We start from the raw sequence: 20,441 nt of genomic DNA on the forward strand, positions 1-20,441 counted from the left end.
ATCAAGTACAGCAAATTGCTACATCTCCCAGTTCCTTGTCATTTCCTCAATGAGGCCCAGTATCTGAAGATCCTTTCTCACCACTTCGTCCCACGTCTTCCTAGGTCTATCCCTTCCACAGGTACCATCCACAATTAGAGCTTGCACTTCTTTATGGAGATGTCCTCATCCATAAGCGAGCTCAAATATTATTTTAGCAAATTTAAAGTGATTTCTTTTGTGCTATAAACCATTTACCATTTCTATAGTGCCCCACTTCCTTTGATGTCCTGAGCACATACTTAATTTGCTTAATGGTTAATCCAACACTGCCGACCATATATCACCCACTCACAACTTAAATACCATGTGTCAAACCCACACAGCCCCTATTAACGGAGATCTCAAAAGTATCTTCCAATGATGTGTGCCACTTGTTTCTTTTAACAGCAATAAAGGACAAATGATACTCATGACAGGCAAACATCATTACACAAGACACTCCCCATTAACTACAAGCAGCACTCAACTACAAATTTCACAATCACTGCACTTGGGTCTCACCTAGCATAAGAATGTCCTTAGCAATGACAAACCCTTTTTTTAAGGGCCAGAAGACACTTCGGCTCCTAACAATTATTAACAGCCTAAAACACTTGGGTAAAGCCATCACAACTGAGGCAATGCTACAATTGTGCACAGAGACATCCTAAACTGCAACCAGTAAAAGGGCCACCTGTCTGATTGGCATAAAGTCATTTATAGAAACACTCCAAATTCTGGCACACACATACACTATCTCCTCTCTGTGTCTTTTCTACCTCTACTATAATGGCTCTGCTTCTTGGAGCTGACTAAGCTCACAACTTCTTTACTCAGGCATTACTATATTTGTTCTCCCCTTGTCTCAACACCACAGTCACTGCACAAATCGTTACTATTCCTGCTTTCCCACTATGTCAACACTCAAGAATTCTCTCCCCTCACAGGTCTTTCCTAAAGTTGTTGACTTACAAAGATTCACGAGGGATATTATTGGCATCGGTTTTACTGGTCTAAGAAGGTCATGGTTACTGCCCCTTCCTCTAGTCCTAGTAGTAAATGTGTGTACGCACACATACATACTTATACTCACACATACTCGTCCGCACGCACAGATATATTTATCAAAAAGATAATATATGTTGTTAGTAGTATTGCGAAGTTCGCTTGCAGTTATAAGGCTATAGGTTTGATCCTTATACACAAAATCTTTGATAAATTATCTTCTACCAAAGCCTCTGGTTTACTCAAGTCTTGTGAGTGAATTTGAGTAGATGGAATTGTGTAGATAAACTTTACTCGTATTTTGAAGGCTCAGCCTTATCCCATCACGCTGATTATTTTACCTGGGGGTTGTTTAAATTGCGAGTGTGTGAGGAACATAGAGACACGTACACTTCAATTCAGCGAAAAACCGGAATAATCATCGTCGAAACCGATGCAAGAGAAAGATCTGAATAAACACGAAGAAATAGTGTAGAACTAGTGGTTGCAAGGGTCAATATAGGTATGCTATTGCTCATGAACGATGAAGTATTGTAAAATAATTTTAACGGAATGAAGTATATTTCAGATGACGAATGAGACGAAGAAGTCTAGTAAAGTGAAGCAAAACAACAACTTTAATAAGGCCTATTTTTTTTTTTTTGCTTTTGATTTAGAAATTTAAACTTTGAAAGTGTCGTATAGGCGACCCCTACTTAACCTGCTAGAAATAGAAGCCACGCTCTCTGTCTCTACGTCTGTCACTCTCAAATATCACGATGCAGTTTTAAAAGAAGACAAATACATTGAATAATGTAGTCCTAAATAAAATATCTGAATAAAGGAACAGAGGGTCAGAAGAGAAATTTCTTTACTTAAAGGGCTGCTTTACGCGGGCACCTTGTTAAGCGACAACAGCGATGTCTAGTTTAATACCGGAATGCTGTGCATAAATTGTTTGCGGTCAAAGTCGAAGTATTGACTGATAGCAGTATATTAACTGATAATCACTATTAAATAATATTTACTTACGTCTCTGGGTCAAAAGTAGAAATCAGATAAACTTACATTACAATGTTTCCAAACAAGATAATGCTACATTAGATACGTATGCGATTATTTAAAGTTATCTTTCCTTAGTTTAAGCTGAAGTTTCAAAAATAAACCTGTTTGAAAATGTTTAAAAGGATTCCTTTCTATGTTATTTTCCGACTGAACGAAAGATGTCAGAGTACAAGGTTAAAAGAACTTCTCAACTGTTTTAAAACAAACACATTTATTAATAAGAACGGGAATTTTCAAGTATGTTCGACAGATGCAACAGTGCAACCACCTACAAACTTTATTCAACAGCAGCCAATTCTATCTAATCAATACTTGAAAGACCCATTATTGCGGTCTTTCTTAAAACTAGAAGTCCCTTCTTCGGTGGGTATTTATTTCGACATTTTGATTATTAATTTTTCGTTAATTTTATTTTTTCCGATCCATTCGTTGTGTAGATTTGGGGATTTTATATGAAACCGTTTGAACTAACACTTATATGACACAAGCAGAAAGAACATCTGGTTTCCTTGACGGCTATAATCACAATCACTATTTTAATAGTATTCTTATAATTTTTTAGTATCAGTGAAACTTGTCGTTTTCTCTATGGATAATATAAGCGTACGCATTTGCTTTGTTTTCTTCCGTGTTAATACATGGAGGCGGGTTTCCTTCTATAGATAAACGTACCAGGGGAGAGCATCAAGATATGCGTGTCTGGTATACGTGCACTTACATTACTTAAAGGAGGTGGGTAAACAGAAGGAAAGATAACTTAAATTAGTATCTCAGCAAGATAATAATTTGCTCCAGTTTTTCACACACACACACACACACACATTATTCTGGTAACATGAACAACATCAAAAGAGACAGAATTAGTTACAGCATTCTCATGAGACTTAGGAATGGAGTTGGGGCAAGATAAACGCTCATACATGGTAATCAACTAAGGAAAGATTGTTGACCAAGCAGATAACATGTACCAAAATTTGGGATACTGGACTGGACACTTGACAAGATCTGCAGCCTGGACATCAAAACTAGAAAAGTACTGACCACCACTGACAACTTCCACATCGACAGCAACACCAATAGGATCCATGTGAGACAAAGTGATGACAGTAGAGGCATAAGGTCAGTCCAAACAGCCTTTGAATGTTGCATTTTATCACTCGGACAACACTTGCTGACCAGCAAAGAAAGAAATGAGTACATACTCAGAAGTGAGAGCAACAACATCTTCAGTGTTGGCAAAGAAATACTGTACAGATACTCTAAGAATACAACTGTTTCATGTGACCAAAAGAAAACTGGACTGGCCTACTTAAACAGGAGCTTGGAGGAGAAGCAAGCATCATACCAGCAAAAAGCAATGCATGGCTACATATCCCATAAACTAGAGGATAAAAACAGCATTGAAAACAAGGAATATTGATAGCACACTCCAATAAAAACAGCAATTCAGTGCAAACATAACAGACTTGATATTGTTCTGTGGGACACGGGACAAAAGTCATGCACTGTTATAGAGGTCAGCTGCCCAGCGGATGTGAATGCACCATCAAATGTACAGGAAAAAGAGAATATCTATGGTGAATTAATGTGGAACTTACAGCTCTTGTATTCTGACTATAAATTCTCATTTGTACCCATCATTATAGGTGCATTATGTTATGTACCTACAAACTTACAGAAAAACCTAGAAACACCAGAAATTTAGTTATGGGAGACAGCCAGAACCAATTGTTTTGGTTCATTCCATCTTTGACATGTTTTTGTGGTAGATGCATGCTTAGAACTGGATTATTTGGTCTGGCTGCACACAAATAAAATCAGTCAAAATATTTAGATTTTATTAACATGTTTATTTACAGATTGATGTTGCAATTGGTTTTTACAAAAAGCCATCATGTTGAATACCAGTAGCTTGTGTGTGAGAATGTATGCTTGACAAGGAAATCTTTTAACCGAAAGTTGGAGTATCTTAGCAACCGGCTAGCCAAAAAGTCATCTATGAGTCCTCTGGAACCCTCTTTCTTGTATTTTTCCCATACATCTCAATTTATAACTATGATTTGGTTCAAAACTGCATGGAATTTTCCATTAATCTAAACGCCATAAAAATACACCAGAACAACAATTGGCTGAAATACGAACCAAGATCACCTGATAAGGACAGTTGCTGCTCAATGTGGAAATTTGATATGCTGTGGCCTGTTTTTCTTTTGTATCTGAACTAATAGGGTCTCAAATGTTGAGTTGTGCAACACTTTCTAGTTCCACAAATATAAAGCACTGGAAAATAGAGAAGTGTGGTCTGTGCAGGTGTAAGAAGGCTGGAACACTGAAGCACTGTGCACTTGGTTTTGAGTATTGATACACATGGCAGTATAATCAAGTGCTTAGAGTACTGGTAGAACTTTCAAAGGCAGGTTTCCTGTCTCCACCACAGATAAAAAGTTGATAACAATAACAATAGAGAAACAAGGTAAATATCTTCAATAAGCAAATCAAAAAAATTATCAGATTGGTCTTAGCTAGTTTCTCTTTAACTTATATCAGTGGCTCCCAAACTTTTTCGGGCTACTGTCCCCTTAACACCTAGGCTACATTTCTAGTGCCCCACCACAAATATAGACCATTTTTTGCATCAAATTCAAAACAACTGTATTTCAGAAATAAAACATAACCTAATTAACCTATTGTTTTGTTATTTTTACATCAATCCTTTTGACCATCCCATTATTGCCCCCCACTTTTCTTCAGCGTCCCCCTAGATATTTCCACTACTTCCAGAGGAGCAGTACTGCCCACTTTGGGAACCATTGATCTATACCAAGCCTTCTAAGTTGTATGAACTCTTTAATCCATACCAGTGGTTCTCAAACTTTTTTGGGTTGCTGTCCCCTTAGCACCCAGGCTACGTTCCTAGTGCCCCGCCACTGCTCACCACCACAAACACAGACCACGTTTTGGTGTTAATTACTCCATCCATCTGTTTTGTCAGATATTTCACTGCACTTCTGTGTATCTATTATTGGAACAATCAAAGCAGTAATGCTTTTTTTTCTTACCTATTCTTTCCCTGTTAATTTATTTATAGACAAGTTTTAGTATTTTACTATTTACTATTTTGTCATTACTTCAGATTTTGTCTGAATTTGAAGAAGATCTTATCAAGTTTGGAGATAAAGTTGAGCAAGAAATCTATGCAATACATCTGCAATGTGATCGACAACAACCTACATTAATATCTTATGATGCCTGGGGAAAACGTGTTGATGTTATTGAAACCTCGTCAGCCTGGAAAAAGATGCATGCCATTTCGGCCACGGAAGGATTCATTTCAATACCTTATGAAAGAAAATATAAGGAATACAGGTCTCTTTCAGATTCATATTTTCCTTAAATCTTTCTGGAACATTATTTTTTTTTAAGTTGCAAGGTTTTTAACAATGTATACATCTAATTTATATAATCATGTAATTTATAATAATTGATTACTGTTTGAAGTAACAAATCAACTGATTAGAAGTTGAGTAGAAAGTTTCTGTAGTTGTTTTATTTATGGATTGGGCAACAAAATGCAGTCCAGTTGTGGTGTGATTTTTCTAGGTAATCTATTTCAGTATTAATTATATGTAGAAGTAAACATTTTGAGTTCTGTTTGCCACCAAATTATGTAAATGACAAATAGAGATGAAGAGTTGCATTAAATGATTTTGAGATTTGGCTCCTCATAGTTTTACTTTCAGATCCTGTTACAATTAACTTTTCCACACAGAGCCAATAAAATAAATACCAATAGCATACTGTAGTTCATTATAATCTTTTCTTTGCAATATTAACAGTCATCATAAAGCAGTGAGCTGGGAGAATCATTAGTATTTCAGGTAAAATGCTTTGTAGCATTTTATCCATCTTGACAGTCAGAATTCAAATTCTACCAAGCTCAGCTTCGCTTTTTGGCCTTTTTGGGGTCGATAAAATAAGTATCAGTTAAGCACTGGAGTCAATGTAATCAACTTATCCCCACCCCAAAAGGGCTGGTCTTGTGCCAAAATTTGAAACCAATTTTAACAGCCATCATCATCGTCATGGGTTGGACAGTTTGACATTTTTTTTCTCTCTCTGACTATTTCAGTCGCTTATACCAAGTAGTTAAACTGATCCTCTTCTCATCAGCAAGTGGTTTATACAGCTGTCCTTTAGCCATGACAGATGGAGCTGCTAAAATTACTGAGGTTAGCCATTTTCATTTCTATTTTTTTTAACTTCTTTCATCCAACTGGGAAAAGAGATCAATTTTTGTTGGAAAATTTTCTGTGTTGCACGAAAAACTCAAACCATTAATCAATGTATTAAAGAAAATTTACCTTCATTTCACTATTGCTATGTTAATATTTTATTTCATTCTTTTTATTTTTCCACTACATTTCAACATTTACCCCTACAAACATGCATTTTGCTCATTCTACATTTTGTCCATCACAACTACAATGACATCAACTCCTCTAAGCAGGTTGGCCAGTGACTACCCCCACCTTGACCTACCCAATATACTTGTTTCACCTCCTTTCATCCTTCATACAGTCTCTCCTCCTCAGACTAGTCATTTTGCATAGCCCTCCCCCATCAATTGTTTTAAATTTTCACCAATGTTTTTCCTATAGTCATTGACACCTTGCCACCTAAAAGTATACATAAAACTATCTGGTGCTGCTGTTTCATCAAACCATTTCTATGACCTGAACTGACAAATAGCAGCCTCAAAATGTTCTCATTCAAAAGCCATCTTCAAATTTCCCTTACTGAAACTCCATACTTCTGAAGATGTGATCACTCACCTGTGCCTATAAATGTGGAGCTGAGTCAACCTTTCATCAAATACTTACAACACTAATTTGGTGTATTGAGCACCACTTTTTTTCATTTGTTGACCTATTTATACATATATATACAGGGTGTATAAGATATTTGAGAACAGATTTATATTTATTAAAAAAAACAAAACAGATATATAACAGATAATAACTTTATTTATCAAAAAATGCAGGATTATTCATTTTTGCTGGCTGAGTGGACTGGAGCAACATGAAATGAAGTGTTTTGTTCAAGAGCACAACGCGTCACCCAGTTCAGGAATTGAAACCACAATCTTACAATCATGAGTCCAACACCCTAACCACTAAGCCATGTGCCTCTTACTCACTACTATGAACTAAAATATCCCACTGCTTACCTCCTCAATTATGAACCAATATATTCTGCTGATTAATCTCACTACTGTGAATCCATCATCTACAGTGTAATCTGCTAACGTCAGCCAATTTTGCAAAGAAATATTTACAGGAATGATAAAATCAGTAAAAGTGTTTATATTTTATATAAGAGTTCATGTTGTGTGTTTTGAAACCTTTTAGGAACTCAAGTTGGAAGAAGATTGGTTGAAGAAAGGAGTTTTTGGAAAGCTAACCAGTCGCAATCCATTGAAGTTCTGGACATCTGGTCAATGGATGACTGAACGTAGAGGTGGTTCAGATGTTGGTAAGCCTGATATTTCATCATCATTATCATCATCGTTTAACTTCCAATTTTTCATGCTTGCATGGGTCAGACGAAATTTGTTGAAGCAGATTTTCTATGGCCAGATACCCTTCTTTTCACCTGTTACTAAAGACAATATTTCCACAAAAACTAGAAATATTTTTCCAAGGAAGACTGAAAATGAACAACATTGCTTGTATGATGATTATACCTGTTTATATAATCGTTGCATGATGTCAAGAAAAGTATTGGCACAAACACATACATACATACATACATACATACACATTACAAATACATACACACACACATTATACATACACATATACATTATACATACATACATACATATTTATATACATACTCACACATACACATATATAAATGTTTATGAGTGTATAATGGGCTGCCACACAGTTTCCATCTACTAAATCCACTCACAAGGCTTTGGTTGGCCTAGGGCTATAGTAGAAGACAGTTGCCCAAGGTACCATGCAATGGGACTGAACCTGAGACTACATGGTTGGGAAGCAAGCTTCTAATCCACACAGCCCTGTCTGCCTCCATGAGTGTGGTTGTGGTCATCATCACATTTATTTATCAACATCTTAAGACATTAGCATAAAACAGTGAAGCAATGAGCTACCATTAGCAAGAAATCCAGTTAGGGGTCAAATATGTTTCAAAAACTCGGTTTCTTTTTTTGTGTTGAGATGGCTGAATGCACTAAATACTCACAGGTCCTGAGTTTAAAATGTCATCAAATAGTTCGTTGTATTTCTGGGCAGAACACTTTATTCTGCATTACCTCAATACACTTTGCTTTCAGGTGTAGGTATGAACCTATCTAGGAATGTAATATGTAGTAGATTAGCACAAATTATCTTTCATCTTGTTAACAGAGATAAACTGGAGCTAAACACTGGTCCTTAAATGAACCCTGGGGTCTAGGAGGCATTACATTTATGGTTTTTTTTTACCTTTAGGGGCTTGACCACCCCCTATCAGATGTTCTCAGACCCTGCACTACCAATTCTCTTCCACAAAATTGGGATAATGGTGGCCTATCTGAGAAATGAGTCTCGAATGGCCTATGACACCCTGCACAAGGTGTTATAGGCCATTCTCCAAGGCAAAACCATCGCAGTCATGACCAAGGGGCATGGCTGAGCATGTCATTTGTCCTGAGGTGTGTGTCCCATTGCCCCCTCTCCCTCTACCTTCTGCTGCTTACCCTCACCCTTTTTTCTTTTTCTGTTTCTTTGTTTCCTTGTAATTATGATTCAACAAAGTTAGTTTCAAATAGACACATATTTTAAAAATAAGGAGAGAATTTTTTTTTATATATATATATATAAACATGGATTTTTATGCATCTATATGTATAAGGAATGGGTGTTGTGGTGTTCAGATTCTTCTTTTATAGCATTATCCATTTAACATCCACTTTTACATATAAAATGTACACCAATATCTCCATTCCTTATATACATATTCAATCCCAGAGCTTACCAACTGCCTTCCTTTCCCATCAGATCAAATATTTTGTGTAATATATATATTTATTTTCTGCTCTAGCTGCTTCTACTGAAACCATTGCCAAGAAAGACAAAGATGGTTTTTATAGATTATATGGCAATAAATGGTTTACTTCAGCCACTGATGCCAACATGGCATTCACACTTGCCAGAGTTGTTCAAGAAAATGGACAAACAATTAGTGTAAGTTGTAAAACTGTTTTCATTTGAAGCAATAGAATATGGTTCTTTCACTTAAAGTATATATTTATATGGATAGGGAAGACAATTCTAATTCACTTATTGATATCCTCCTGTCTACTTTCAGTGTAGTGGTTTGGTTAACACTACACTCTGTAGAAGTAGTATTACTAGGTATTGTAGTACTTGGTATTAATTAGTAGTATTATCATACAACAGATGGAAAATCCACAGTCTCGTTCATACACTTCATAGCCAAATTTTAGCATGAAGTGAAAACTAATGACTTAAAATGTAATTGTAGGTTTCCTTTTGTCTGTTGCTATACCAGTACTGACAGGAGGAAATTTGTGTAAATAGTTGTGGCGTACCAAACTAAATGCAACAGAATGTTTTTTATGCTTTGGTACTTACTATTTGTATTGCAGTGGGTTGAGCTGGCCCTGACTAACAAGTTCACCTCTTCCCTCTGGTGAGGTGTAAAGTTCATATTCAGAGCTTCAATGGGAGTACAAGTTCACATGTTGTCCCCAGTCACATGCATACACTCTTTAGGATAGTGTGAACGTAAAAAGCACCATTTGTGCGTAGTCGATGCCAGTGCTGCCTGACTGGCTCCCATGCCGGTGGTATGTAAAAAAACACCATTCGAGCGTGGTCATTGCCAGTTCCACCTGACTGGCTCTCATGCCGGTAGCATGTAAAAAGCACCATTTGAGTGTGGTTGATGCCAGTACCACCTGACTAGCCCTTGTGCCAGTGGCACATAAAAAGTGCCCACTACACTCTCAGAGTGATTGGCATTAGGATGGGCATCCAGCTGTAGAAACCTTGCCAGGTCAGATTAGAGCCTGGTACAGCCTTCTGGTTTGCCAGTCCTCAAGTCAAACCGTCCAACCCATGCCAGCATGGAAAGCGGATGCTAAATGACAATAATGATGATGATGATCCATAGCAGCTCGCCTTGCTGTCTATTGTAGACCATCACAGGGGATTCACTGACCCAGTCACCGTTGATTATCAGAGCAGATGAAGGCTAGGTTTGAAATGGGTTCTAGAGACATACTTTAACAAAAGTTAAAGGATGCTATATTCAAATTTTAATTGAGTCAACTTTGCTTTTCATTCTTTGCTTTTCATGCTTCTGGCATTGATTAAAAAAAAATATCTTGATTTTTGAGTCCACATCAATAAGAATAATTCTTATCATAAGAATCAATAGTTCTTGTAATATGACATTCTCTCCTCCATAACATTGATCTGTTGAAAGACTCTAAAGTGTCTTTATTCTCAGTTTTTCATCAGAATTTCTTTATTTCAGGGTAAAAATGGCCTGGCAATGTTTTATGTAGCAGTAAAAGATGAAGATGGACAATTAAACAACATTGAAATAGTTAACTTGAAAAATAAATTGGGAACCAGACAAATGCCAACTGCAGAATTACAGTTAAATGGGACAAAAGCATTTAAGGTGAAGACATTTTTTCCTCTACTTTGCAAATATATATATTTTATATTCTAAGTGAACCGGTATTGTCACATGGTTTGTTAATGGAATTCTTCTTAAGTCAGGTTGGCTAAGATCTTCTTCAAATTAAAACATATAATATGGTCCCAACTTTACATATAGGACCTAGTGTGATTATTTGAGATTTATTTTTGAAAATAGTGCATCTTATAAACCATCAAAAACATTAGTTTCTTGAATTAACAGACGTTTCTCCATTTCAGGTTTCTCCAACAGACAAAGGCATCAGTTATATAGCCACCATGTTAACTATAACAAGGATCCATAATGCAATTTCAGCTGTCTCCTACATGAGGAGGTCAGTATGATAATTTAATTTTAACATTTTAACTTTGAGAGCAAGTGGTGCAGTGCGCATAGAGATTGCAAGCCCTTTCTGTTTAGTAAGGTTCCTGTTGATGATATTCAGTTTAAATTTCTCTTGAATGACATCAGTCAGTAAAACATTAATGGGGAAGGAATTCCTGAAGGCTTCAGTTTTTTTGTATTTTCACTTGTTGAGACTGAAGGAAAAGGAATGCGTATGCAGAGTTTTAATGATATTAATGTTTTGTTTAAAATGTTGCTGACCAACAATGGCAGGAAAGACATAAGCAAGAAGGAGATTCAAAGGGGACTGACGTTCTGGGAAGGAAGAACTAAGCATAATGGTTTGTCAGGGAGTGAGGGGATTGGACACACCGAGAGTGATGGGAGGTAGAAAGACAAGTGTGTCAGGAATGCCTGAGTGGTGGAGGTACAAGACCAGCCAGCTCCATAGAGCCATGGAGGCTATTATAATAGCAATAGAAAATACAGAGAAGTGACAGTATGTTTGAGGACTACAGGTTGGAACATGACCATTTGTGATTGAATTCCAATTAGTTGAGTGGTTCTGATCTGGATGAAGTCCAGGATGTCAGTTTCTGGAAATAAAAGTTAGGTGAAGTGTTTAGCATAGGATTTTGGAGGTGAGATATTGTAGGGATGATGAGGTGATGTGAGTGAATCAAATGGGCTTTGGTTATGGTGGTACATAGATTGCTAGATCAGAAGAGCATGTAACATTGTAATAATATTACAAGAAACTGTATGACAAACTTCTATCAATGTTACCTTGATGTCAAGTATCATGGTAATTTAACTCATTAATTAATGATTACACTATTTATTAATTTAATTGGAATTACTGTTCTGACTTTAATGTACAGTGGCAACAAACTGTCAATCAATTCTAATTAACAAAGTCATGGATTTCATGTTCCTTTAGTAAAAGAAAGTTGACCTCATCAGCATTTGAGCCCACAACAGAAAGGAACAAAACTAAATACAGTTCGGCTAAATACTGTTCAACTAAGACAAGCATTTCTTCCTTGGATTCTCTTATGCTAATTCTTCTATAATACTTTCAGAATTGTCAACATGGCTTGTCAGTTTGCAACAGAAAGACAGGCTTTCAAACATCTTCTGAAAGACTTTCCTCTCCATGTGAAAACATTAGCCAAGCTTGAGGTAAGATCTATATCAATTATGGAGACTAGTAGAATCATTAGAACATTAGCCAAAATGCTTTGTAACTTTTATTTCAAATCTTTACATCATGAGTTCCAATCCTGCAATGGCTGACTTTGCTTTTCATATTTTGAGGATCAATAAAATATCAGTCAAATATTGATGTAATCTATTAACCCTACCCGCCCCCAAATTTCTGTCCTTATGCCTAAATCAGAAATCAAAAGGACAGTGCATTGGCAGAGTTATTAGAGTATCTGGCAAAAGGTTTGAGGTATTTACTAATGACCTTTTATGTTCTGAGTTCAAACCCCGATGAAGTCAACTTTGCCTTTGCTTCCAGGCAAAGATGAAATCATTTGCTTGGAATAACTAAAGTCACCCAATTACTTGTGTAAAGTAGAAGTGACTCTTTTTTTGTTTTTATGAAGATAAGAAAAAATATGAAGCAGATATCAATCCGTACTTTACAGTCATCATTATCAGTGAACATCTTTATGGTCACCATCACCACCATCCTCATGTAAAAACATATTCTTTTGTACTCTAGGCATTCAGATTACTCTGTTAAACACAATGCTTATTTACTCACATTGTTTTGAATTAATCATGCATTATCTCAAAGCTTTGAGATTTTGATGATGTGATTGTTAATTGTTTATTTTTAAAATGACATTGTAACATAAATGTGAGAGGCTGGATTTGGCCAGTCTGAACATAAAACAGGTAGAATATTTAGGCCAGATGTGGCCAGTTTAAATGCTAAAGGGTTAAACGGCTATCAGGACTTCCAAGAAGAAATGGTTTGGTTTCAATCCATGCTGTCAGACCAAATTCCCTGCCACACAAGTACAATTCAGAAGGTTTTCAAAATAACAAAGCAAAACAAAAAAATTGTAAGTTCTTTATAAATTCCTTTTGTTCATTGCAGATGGAAACCAGAGGTGCTACAATACTTGTACTTCATCTTGGCCACTTACTTGGGCTCCAAGAGAACAAGAAATCATCTCCTCTACAAGATAATCTGTTACGTCTGCTGACACCCATAACCAAGCTGTACACAGGCAAACAGGTAATTTCTCCCTTTTGTTGGTTGCTTCAGTTACTTGAATGACTCAGAAACCTGGATAAACGCTGGTTTCATGAGCCTGTAGGTTTGAGGCCAACTTTACTTTTAGCTATGGTCTTGTCATTGTGTCTGTGTTTGTCACAACTACCCTTTAAACCCCCCCCCCCACACCACTTGACAACTGGTGTTGGTTTGTTTGTGTCCCTGAAACTTAGCAGTTCAGTGAGAGCGACCTATAAAATAAGTACCAGACTTTAAAAAAAAAACATAAATACCAGGAGCAATTAGTTTGACAAATATCCTTCAAGATGGGTGCCCCATCATGGCCACAGATCAATGACTGAAAGAAATCCAAGATAAAAGATTAAAGAATGTATTTCTCTTAATTTGGTTAAAAATACATTTGATCACTTTTTACCCACAGTACATTTGTATAACTTATTTTCATGTAAATATTTATGTTTAGATGGCTGTATATGTATGTCTGTAGATGTGTGTGTGTATATAAGTGCATGTATATATATATATATATATATATATATATATATATATATATATGTATTTATATATATATACATATATATATTTGTTTTGCAAGATTTTTGATGTGAAATCGTGTGTTGAAACAGATGTTGTTGTACTTGGGGATGGTCATATTGCCAGTTTAGCCAATAAAAACACACGCACTGTATATTTGGTGTTAATTTGCTTCAGCTTTATATTACATTATATTACATTAATCTTATTTCGGCCTCCCCAAGTACAACAACATATATATATATATATATATATATATATATATATACACATACATAATTAGGATAAAGTCATTATTTAATGATTTATCAGTGGCCAGCATACTAGAAATACTATAATGGTTAATTTATATTATTAATATAAATTAACCCTTATTATAATTATATATACTCACACACACACACACACACACCATGAATAAGTCAAGTGTATATGAATGACAAGATTGTGGTGGAATTTTAACATTAAAATACTGTTGATGTTAAGGAAATAATTAATGAATTATTAAAAATTTTTATCAAAGGCTGTTGCAGTTGTTTCTGAAGGACTTGAATGTTTTGGTGGTCAAGGTTATATAGAAGATACCGGTATTCCAACGATGCTTAGAGACTCACAGGTATTATATTCAAGAAGAACATTCTTTTCAATATTTTGCTAATTCCCACCATCTTTTAATAAATATTTCTTTTTGCATTCAAATAATCAATAATCACTTATGAGTTTTTTCTTTTATGCTTTTGTTCATCAGCTATTAATGTATGAAACACTTTTCCATATCTTGCTGACAAAGAATATGCAACGCATTTTATGAGATCAATAGACGTAATGTTGTTGGTGTTTATGGTGATGGCGGTGATGGGGTGGTGTGCATGTCTAAGAAATATGTGAGCTTCAGAAATGGAGCTTTTAATAAATTCCTCCTCCACCATTTCATCATCATCATCATTTAACGTCCATGTCCTATGCTGGCATGGAATGATCTGTTTGATAAGATCTGATGGTCCTAAGGACTGCATCATGCTCCAGTGTCCACTTTGGTCTGGTTTCCTTGGCTGAATGCCCTTCCTAACTCCAACCACTTTACAATGTGTGCTGGGTTCCTTTTTTCATACCACCAGCACTATTCAGACTGCCATGGAGACTGATCTTGTGATTTATAATCCAGAAGGTTGATATCTTCTATTCTAAACCCCACACTACATTATTCTTTTCCTTTTCTTTTTTCTCTTCAGTGATACTTCAATCCTTTAGCATTCTGCCTATTGTAATGCTTATTTATTCACATTGTTTTGGATTAATCACATATTATCTTATAGCAATGATGTGATTTTTAGAATCACATTGTAGGGTAGGTGTGAGAGGTTGGATCTAGCTGGTTCAAACATAATAACAGAGAGAATATTTTGACTGGATATGGCCTGTTTAAATGCTATAGGGTTAAAATTATGAAACACAGGGCAGTTTGAGTTTCCTTCTCATCATTACAATCATTCTCATCAGCTTTGACCACTACCACAAGATTCATCATATACTAAAACTATCTACTGCTCTCACCACCACCATTATCATTTTCACATCCTGATATGCATAGGCATGGCTGTGCGGTTAGGAAGTTTGTTTTGCAATCATGTGTCTCCAGGTTCCATCCCACTGCATGGCACTTTGAGCAAATGTTTCTACAGCTGGATGTCCTTCCTAATGCCAACCATTCCATAGAGTGTAGTGGGTGCTTTTTACATGGCCCCATCACCATTTCTTTTAACACAGCACCAGCATGAGAGCTTTTTATGTGATACGAGCACCAGTATCAATTCTGCTGTGGTGGATGGGTCTTCTTGAGTACAGCAATTCTCTAGATATCTTGGTCTTTAGTCGTCTCCTTCATAAGGTTCAGTGTCTTGAGGTCAGCCTTCAATACTTTGTCCCGTGTCTTCCTTGGTCTCCCTCTTCCACAAATTCCATCCACTTTAAATGATCAGCCCTTCTTTTTTGCAACTGTCTACATTCACACACATCACATGACTTTGTAAAGGAAAATTAACTAAAAAAAATCTCTCAACCTAATATAATTATGTGAAAATCTAATGTTGTCTGCATTTATTTGTAGGTGTTGCCAATCTGGGAAGGTACAACAAACATTCTATCACTTGATGTTCTTCGAGCTCTTCATTCCTCTAAAGAGATTCTGGAATCATTTGGCAATAATGTTCGAATGCTTGTTTCTTCAGCTTCCCAGCATGAACTTTTAAACACAGCCAGCTGCAATGTGGTAAAAGCAATGGATGAAACTATGCAGATGATGATAAGTAACAAAGATGTCCTTGCATCAGCAGCACGTGATCTGGCATTCAGTTTTGCACGTATTTATATAAGTGAGTTTGACTACTTTTCCACTGATTTTTACTGTTTGTGGATTCTTCTTCACTGCATTTGAAACTGGGTCAGTAAACTGTGACAGGAATCAAAAACCTATGGTTGTTGGTTTCTGTTACATCACTGATGCTGTATTATGTCAATGGTGAAGTCTCTTGCTTCTTAACCCTTTCAATACCAATCTGGCTGAAACCACATCTGGCTCTGTAGTACAAATGTCTTGTTTTCATCAGTTTTTAATTAAAATCTTCCACCAAACCTTAGTCACAATTTATATTCCTAACACTAACTTAATGATCACTAAGTTATTTTTTCTAAATTCTTTGTTATGTTTAAAATTAATTGAAAGAAATGCAAAATATTTCAAAATAGATACAGTAACGAAAGGGTTAAATGGCTCAGTTCACTTAGTTGGTGACATGTACCATAAGAAGTTACACTGCTTTATGTTATAACTACTCCTCCCTGTTGTTTGCTATTATTCCCCCTCTCAGCAGCAGTATGACATGACTATAGGCAGAAATAGGAGTTTAGGTGAGTGGGGATTTGCAAGTGTATATGGGTGACAATTTACAACACAATACAGTAACTACATATTACAATGAAACTATTGTATAATACAGTAGTATGACAACAAAAATTGCTGTAATACAACTGGCAGATATCACAACAAAATAACATAGAAAGAATGTCTCATAAATATTGTTGCAACAAAGCAGCAAGCTTGCAGAATCATTAAAGCATTGAACCAAATGCTTCACAGTATTTCGCCCCTCTTTACATTCTGAGTTCAAATTCTGCCAAGGTTGACTTTGCCTGTCATCCATTTGACATCAATGAAAAAAAGTACTGGTCAAGCAGTGGGGTTGTTGTAATCAACTAGCCCTTCCTTTAAAATTTCAGGCCTAACAATTTAAGATTACTTATATTACACTAATGTTAAATACATATCTTTCTCTGCAGGTGCTCTGTTACTAAGACATGCTACTTCACCTGAGTCTACACCATCAGATGTCAAAACAGCTCTGTAGTAAGTGAATATTGTTGATATAGTATATCTAAGTATCTTCATCATCATTTTCATTATTTAACATCTGTTTTCCATGCTGTCATAGGTTGAATGGTCACGTGATCTGCTAGAGATAATTGCTAATTCTCTCTTATATTATACCCTATCATCTGAAACAAAGCAGAACACAATAGATTATAAATATTCTTGTACACAGGGAATCTGAAATGAAATGCTGGGGCACCATTGAACATATGCTTGTTCAAGCTGGACTGACCTACAGCTAGATAACAATAATGCATCTCTTACACAAGTAACACTTCGATAGTCCCACACATACATGTATACATATACATATATAAAATGTGTGTGTGAGGGAGAGAGAGTGTGTGTGTGTGTGTGAAGGAGAGAGTGTGTGTGTGTGTGAAGGAGAGAGTGTGTGTGTGTTTGAGATACCTGTTAATTTACCTTAAAATTTTATCTTTTTCCATTACAGTTGGTCAGAAATGGAACTCACTCCATTTTGCAATGGAATCAAGAAAGGGGCCTACCATTCAGACAACCTGACATCAGAATTTGATCTTGTTTTTGGAAAACACACATGAAAAGATAGCATAAAACCCTGAAACCAGAAACCTGATAAAATACAAATACAAGCAATTACATAATACAGGAATTTAGACACTTCTGGGTAGCTTATGTAATACAGAAATAAAATCCAGGCTCAACTGAAAAAACTGTGGAATTGCTACATCATAGATGACAATGGTGATGATGATGATAACATTGATGGTGGTGGAGGTGGTGGTTTGGGAGAAGGAAGTAAATGTCTACAATGAGTCATTTATAAGATTAAACGTTAAATCTATTAAAGTTTTCATTAAATAACACATTTGAAAAACTGAAAAATCTGATGTTTTCATTTGTGTTGACAAGGAATTCATTTCCACAGCCACAGAGTTTCAAGTTCAATCTAACTGCATGCATGTTACCTTGAGCAAGTTTCTTCAACTACAGCTTCAGAACTGAACTACACACAGTGAAAAATAATATAAATCCATTTGTAGGATTTAAGTCAGGTTGTTATGTGTTGGTAGTGCTACCGGTAAACAATGTAGACTGGTACTACCTGCAGCAGATACCAAAGTTACGTTGTCACAATGTGGGACATATCGATTATATACATATATTTTGTTGCATCTTGGGTGGGTCATTACATTGATAATAAACACATGCACTAGTTCTACTTCACCTCTTTTATTGTTACTTGTCAACTGGTTAATTATTGCAATAGTTCAGCTAGTACAACAGAGGACTGATGTAGTTACTGTAAAAATTGACATTCTTAGGTTGGTGGTTAAAATCCATCTTGTGAGAATAACCATTTTAGAAAGAAGACAGACCTAAACGTGTGATCAGTTAACTGGAGAATTAATCAAACAATTAGTTAATTGGTTAAATAGTTAACCAAATGAGAAATAAATAATAAAGAAATGAAACAGAAACAGAACCAGTGTGTGAGTTTATTACAAGCATAATGACCCTCTCAAGAGACAACAAAATGTTTCAATACACAGGTTCACATCAAGAATCTTGCAAATCAAATACAAAAATGAAACATACATACACATATACTTACATCTTTTATCTTTTACTTGTTTCAGTCATTAGACTGTGGCCATGCTGGGGCACTGCCTTGAAGAATTTTAGTCAAATGAATCAATTCCATTACTTATTTTCTTAGTTACAGGGAAGTAACTAAGTAACATACATCGTAGTTATAACCATCCTGTCCTTTTCCCAGACACAGCACACTTGGGATCATATTATCCAATAGAAACATTTTTTTTCTAAGGCAGTAAAGTGACATGAAGGAAATTTAGTTACTATTTCTAGTGGGTTGACCAAGTAAAGGTTCCTTCATTGGTTCTGAATGTGTAGTATAATGCTGGATGAGTAACTGTGTTGTCATGAGTAAAATTATATGAGGCACAGGCACGGCTGTGTAGTAAGAAATTTGCTTCCCAACCACATAATTCTGGGTTCAGTCCTACTTGGGCAAGTGTCTTCTATAATAGCCCTGGGCCGACCAAAGCCTTGTGAGTAGATTTGGTGGACGAAAACTGAAAGAGACCCATCGTATATATGTGTGTGTCTTTGTTTGTCCCCCAAAACCATTTGACAACTGGTGTTGGTGTGTTTATGTCCCCATAACTAAGCAGTTCAGGCTTTAAAAAAATAAGTACTGAGGTCAATTGATTCGGCTAAAATCCTTCAATGCCTCAGCATGACCAAAACAAATAAAACCATCATCATCATGGGTTGGACGATTTGACTGAGGACTGGTGAACTGGATGGCTGCACCACTCTGAAAGTGTAGTGGGTGCTTTTACGTGCCACCATCATCGTTCAACGTCTGTTTTCGATGCTGGCATGGGTTGGACAGTTTGACAAGAGCTGACCAGCTGAAGGGCTGTTCAGGTTCCATGTCTGTTTTCACATGATTTCTATGGCTGGATGCCCTTCCTATTGCCAACCACTTTACAGAGTGTACTGGGTGGTTGTATGCAGCATCAGCACTTACAAGCCTGCAAGCTTAAGGGTGCTCAGCTGGAGAGGGTTGCAAGGAATGAGCCTGTGTGCAAGGGCAACCATGCTTTTACTTAGCTTAACGTGTCTTTTCAAACACAGCAAACTGCCAGGAGTCTTGGTCCCCTGTCATCCCAACGTTCGTAGATCCTTTCTCAACATATATACACATAGTGCCAAGGACTCCAAATTTGCCATCAAGATGTAGGACAAGATACTGCAATAGCCTGGGCTTCAGAGGTCCACAGCTCTTCAATATCCTCCCGAAGGACCTGAGAGACCTGCATGCGGTAGATGTAGGTGTCTTCAAGATGAGGCTGGACCTCTTCCTGTCAGGTGTCCCAGATGAACCAACTTCATGGCAGGAGGTGCAGATGAGAGGAGGTGCAGATGAGAGGAGGTGCAGATGAGAGCAGCTGCATCAAACTCTCTCATGCACCAAATGTCAATTCCTGAAGTAAAATTGTGTAGCAACAACAGGCAGTGCCCCAGCATGGCCACAGCTCACGAGCTGAAACTAGATAA

General features: G+C 36.5%; 2 protein-coding genes across 3 annotated transcripts in view; one reads left to right on the plus strand and one right to left on the minus strand.

The window, feature by feature from the left end:
• The window catches only part of LOC106880549 (uncharacterized), a 42,722-nt gene extending 40,524 nt beyond the window's left edge, over nt 1–2,198 (minus strand). The window contains exon 1 of one of the 2 annotated variants that reach the window (XM_014930539.3): nt 2,074–2,198. The gene's annotated coding sequence lies outside the window, so the exon portion shown is untranslated. Of the gene's footprint in view, nt 1–2,037 lie in introns of both variants that reach the window. The other variant, XM_014930540.3, reaches the window with a different exon arrangement.
• On the plus strand, nt 1,145–18,236 carry LOC106880550 (acyl-CoA dehydrogenase family member 11). The gene is made up of 13 exons (XM_014930541.3): nt 1,145–2,433; nt 5,204–5,436; nt 6,200–6,299; nt 7,479–7,602; nt 9,181–9,323; nt 10,642–10,791; nt 11,052–11,146; nt 12,240–12,339; nt 13,271–13,411; nt 14,469–14,561; nt 16,053–16,317; nt 17,282–17,348; nt 17,824–18,236. Exons 1-13 carry the CDS (start codon nt 2,182–2,184, stop codon nt 17,930–17,932), a joined length of 1,872 nt encoding a protein of 623 aa, XP_014786027.1. The 5' UTR covers nt 1,145–2,181; the 3' UTR covers nt 17,933–18,236.
• Nucleotides 18,237–20,441: the final 2,205 nt, after the last annotated feature.

The sequence above is a fragment of the Octopus bimaculoides genome, chromosome 4, assembly GCF_046866305.1.
Source record: "Octopus bimaculoides isolate indiv1 chromosome 4, ASM4686630v1, whole genome shotgun sequence".
In the NCBI taxonomy this organism is placed as follows: domain Eukaryota; kingdom Metazoa; phylum Mollusca; class Cephalopoda; order Octopoda; family Octopodidae; genus Octopus; species Octopus bimaculoides.

What these genes read in the sequence shown, in the direction of transcription:
- LOC106880550 (XM_014930541.3), top strand. Translation starts at nt 2,182, where the DNA reads ATGTTTAAAAGGATTCCTTTCTATGTTATTTTCCGACTGAACGAAAGA. An exon ending in ATGGGACAAAAGCATTTAAG is followed by an intron (nt 10,792 to 11,051) that starts GTGAAGACATTT and finishes TCTCCATTTCAG; the next exon opens with GTTTCTCCAACAGACAAAGG. An exon ending in GATGTCAAAACAGCTCTGTA is followed by an intron (nt 17,349 to 17,823) that starts GTAAGTGAATAT and finishes TTTCCATTACAG; the next exon opens with TTGGTCAGAAATGGAACTCA.